The sequence below is a fragment of the Paramisgurnus dabryanus genome, chromosome 6 (genome assembly GCF_030506205.2).
Source record: "Paramisgurnus dabryanus chromosome 6, PD_genome_1.1, whole genome shotgun sequence".
Classification (NCBI taxonomy): Eukaryota; Metazoa; Chordata; class Actinopteri; order Cypriniformes; family Cobitidae; genus Paramisgurnus; species Paramisgurnus dabryanus.
Genome location: NC_133342.1, coordinates 7806256 through 7810820, shown reverse-complemented (window position 1 = coordinate 7810820; position 4565 = coordinate 7806256). Strand labels below are relative to the sequence as shown.

General features: G+C 40.0%; 1 protein-coding gene across 2 annotated transcripts in view; it reads left to right on the top strand.

Annotated features, from left to right (window-relative positions):
* The first annotated feature begins 957 nt into the window (after positions 1–957).
* Positions 958–4565, top strand: part of LOC135744330 (CUGBP Elav-like family member 5) — a 241801-nt gene continuing 238193 nt past the window's right edge. For both annotated transcript variants that reach the window (XR_010530725.2, XM_065262359.2), the window contains exon 1: positions 958–1408. Coding sequence is in view for 1 of the 2 variants with exons in the window: in XM_065262359.2 (XP_065118431.1) it covers positions 1042–1408 (367 nt within the window). In the remaining variant the exon portion in view is untranslated. The remainder of the gene's footprint in view (positions 1409–4565) is intronic.

The window sequence follows — 4565 nt, the reverse complement described above, 5'->3', positions numbered from 1 at the left end:
GCGGCGACGTCATCTAGAGTGTGCGTACTGCGTGGAGCTCTGTTGCGTACGTGCGAGGTGACGTCACTGAGAGCGGTGAGTAAAAGCTTGTAGATGAGAAAAGAAATGTTTCAGCAACTCGTCTTACCTTGTTTATGCAAAAATTACATCACACCTTTTTTTTAATGATTATGAAGTGTGTATTTTTGTTCAATTTGGCTGATCATGTTAGAAATTTCAATGGAAATCGACTGTTTATTGAGACGAATTGGTAGACTTGGTGGAAATCCATATATGGTGGAAATCGAGACATTGAAAAAGCTCAGTCTAAATATTGCTCTGATCTGACTGTCAAGCTTAAGATCAGAGTCTACTTTGACCCTTAATTAGTGATTTGGTGAATTAGTTGGTTGGTTTGATTCCCACTAGCAATTTTGAAACACTTTGAGGTTGGGCCTTCTACCACACCCAATTATTTTGGGGGGCCCAAATAGTGCATGGGCCTTACAACTGTCTTACCTTTTGCCCCCTTAGTGATGCCCCCTGGTAGACATAAAATGTCTTTAATAAAAAAATATTTGTAATGGATTGGCCTAACAATCAACAAAAATCAGGCAAAAAGCCACAATACCTAGAAACTCCCTCAAAGCTGTTTAAAAAGCATTTCAGGTTCTGATTCTGATTTTTCTTTTTTAAATCGCAACACAATTCCAGTTACATTTGTTTAGTTCTTTATTTCTGATTTTACTGTGTTTCTGAGTTTACAATTTCCTATAAACGTGATCGAAAAATGAGTAAGTGACCTTAAACTTGTTATGTTGTAGCACGCACGATCTCCATCCTTTAATTACAAATCGTCGGCAGGTGTCGCTACGAGCTTGCGCACGCGAGTCGTGACCGAGCTCCTCTCCTCTCTCATCTCCTCCTCCCGTCAGGCGCGAGCGTGACATGTGTCGAATAGAAAGCGAGCGTCGCGTTTCCAGCTGAGCGCGTACTCTCTCCCAGCGCGTGTGCGTGCGTGTGTATGTTGTTATTATTGTGGCGCTCTCCGCCGCGCGCAGAATGGCTAGATTCACCCAGACTGAAGCGAGAAGGCATCAGCATCCCCAGCAGCATCCTCAGCCTGCCCACGCCAGCCTGCTCTTCACTGGACCGGGGGCGGTACCGAGCCAGGCAGCGGCACCACTGCTCCTGATCCCGCACCAGCCCCAGTACGCGCACATCACCTTCCCCAAGCCCATGAACGGCTCCGAGTCCATCTCCATCCACTCCGACAACGGCACCATGAAAGACCAGGATGCCATCAAGCTCTTTATAGGACAGATCCCGCGCAACCTGGAGGAGAAAGACCTCAAACCTCTTTTTGAACAGTTTGGGAAGATCCACGAGCTGACTGTCCTCAAGGACCGTTATACTGGGATGCACAAAGGTACCAATGCTTTATAATGGGTTTTATGGATGCATGCCACCTGGGTAACCTTTCTGGTCATGCACTATTAAATATGACAGAGAGAAACAGTTGCCTCATTGCTGTGTAGTCTTGTTTACCTTAAACATCAAACGTGTTCTGTTGCACATTTAGGCTGTTTATATTTATTTTTTAAGGCTCGGTGTGTATTTTTGCCATATTTTTCACCCATTGTGCTCACTTACTAAATATTGAACTGCAGTCAGTGTGATTGCATCTGATTTTCATCATTGCATGCTGTCAGATGATTCAAACCTCTCTTTGTAGAGTTGCATGGTCTCTTTCTCCTCCAATACACCGATGCATTGTGTGTTTTGCAGTTAACATTATGCATGATATTGATATAGAAAAACATATATTTGGCATGTTTACCTAAATTGTAAGCAACACACATTGTTTTGTAGTGTATATATATTTATTCTTCACTGAATTGAATCACATGATTGCACTTGATTTTCATCAGACCAGGCTGTCAAATGTCATTCAGAATGAGTAGCATGAGTTTATGTCTAATCCATTGTGTTTTTGCAGTCGTGTTCACCCTGTGAACAGTTTCAGGACAATGAAAAGGATGTTGGATGTGTTGTGGTCACTCCCACTTGTGTATCATCTCATATTTTTGTGCGCGCTCACAGAAGTAGGGCAGCTCCGCTCAGCATGCCGATGATGCATACTAAAAGCCCCCTGTGTGTGACATGTGCACCTCTTCACTAAATGGAACGAAACGCAGAAACATCTGAGCACTCAGAGCAGAATTAACCTTGCGTTGCTCATTTTATTTATGAATAAGAAATAAATTAAATTACAAAATTTTAATGAAATGAATAAAAAAGGTTCCATGTGCCATACATGCATTCAGTTTAAAACAAGTCTCATATTTGTAGTATGCATTAGATTTAGAACATATAGTGGTGTGCCATGAATGCACCCAATGGTGCTTTCAACTAAAATGTATGTGGAAACCTACACACTTAAAAATAAAGGTGCTACACGATGCCACTGAAGAACCTTTTTGGCTGTATGGTACATTATGTACCTTTAACAAATTGTTATCTTTAGAGGAAAATGTTTTTATAAAAATGTGAAATAAATTCTTCATTTAAGTACATTTGATTGAACGGTTATTTGGGCAACCAAAAATGGTTTCTATACATGGGATCACTGTAAAGAACTATTTTGTAGCACCTTGTATTGTTGTTATATCATTAATAGGCATAGTTCACCCAAAAATGAACATTCTGTCTTCTTTTGTGTTCATCAGAAAAAATAAATTCATACAGGTTTAGAACAACATGAGGATGATTTTTGGATGACAGATTCTAGTCAAGCTCTCATTATGAAATGTTATAGTGAAAGAAAACATGAATTCATTAAAAATGTCATGTTAAATGAACTTGAAAACCCATTTAAAGAAACATGCTCCTCTGTGAGTATCTGCGAGCGTCCTCTTTCCTTTTGCTTGAAATATTTCCTATCTGTCATGCTTAAAGACACACACACCGCACACATGAATAATAGTTTATACCCATAGGAGAGTAAGAGAGGGAGGATGATTCAGCGCTGAGGTCTTGTCATACACACAAATGTTCACACATAAACGCTGTGGTGACGGCTGTCTCTACATTCCTCTTAGATTATCATTTACATTTCTGTGTGAAAATCCTCCTGCTATTGGGTAAAAATAAAATCAATAAAATACTATCACATTTCAATGGCACTGCTGAAAACAAGATACCAAAACCCGTCTGCTTGCTGGTCTCACAGAATGGGTAAGCTGTTGTTGAACTAGGTTTAGGTAGTAGACAGCATCTCAGTGGAGTTCAGAAATGCGCAGATGTGTGTGTGTGTGTGTGTGTGTGTGTGTATCACTAGACAAACAGCCAGACCAGTAAATATTAATGAATGGAAGGAGTGTTTCCATGCATCTCTTTGACCAGCGCGCACACACAAACACGTTTAATCGGGGATGTCAATAATGGCCTGCATAGCACCAGCAGGGTAGGTGCGCAAAAACTTGTTACTCAAACTAACATTTGCAATGAACAACAGCTTTAAGACAAATGAGGTGTAACGTTTAGATATTTTCTGTTGAGCGTGGCATTGTCGAGGAAAGAAATATGATATAAGGAATATTGGTTTTGTTGGAGAAGGGAATTGTGGGTAATGAACCTGGGTGCTGTAGACCTTCAGGCCAACTTATACATTATGATTTACAGCGTCTTTGTCAACTCTCTATCTCTCTCCTTGCATAAATCGTAAAGATGATAAATTATATAAATTATGGAAATTAATTAAAGGTGCAATGTGTAACTTTTGACAGAAATGCAGTATAATATAAAGGGATGCTCCGATCAGGATTTTTGCAGCCGATACAGAGTAGGCTACCTATTTCTTGTCGTCATGATCAGCCGATCAACGCCCGATACTGATTCTTTAAGTTGATATGCAACCTCTTTGATGACTGTTAACCTAGATAAAGTATTACCCCAAATGTTGCCTTTGTTATTTTGTTTGCAGTATTATTGTTTTAATAGAGAATCAAATAATTTGTTGATATCATGATTGTATATGATCTCGTATTTGAATATGCCTTTAAAAATGCTTATGCCTGTTAAACGTAATAAAACACTTTAGGGATGCGCCGATACCACTTTTTTGGAATACGAGTACGAGTACGAGTACTTGCATTTCAGTACTTGCCGATACCGATACTGAGTACTTAATAAAAAACATGATTCAAATTTACAGGTAACAGCTTTAGTCATATAATTTAACAAAAAAACAAGTGACTAGTTTTCCAGTTTGTTGTAAACTCTGCCTCTTTGGACAACACAACAGGGAAAATTAACCCCTTACACGCCGCTCAAACATAGACATTTCTCAGACCGTGGTATCGATCCCTGGTATCGGGGGACTTTTAACGAGTACGAGTACTTTAGAAAATGTGGTATCGAGGCCGATACCCGATACCAGTATCGGTATCGATGCATCCCTAAAACACTTCACAGTCTTCACTGTTTGAATTAAATATACACTGATTCCAGGGTTTCCCACAGCACTTTGCAGTTTGGGTGGCCCGCCTAAGCTGGGAAATCCTACCGCCTTAACTAGGTTGTCC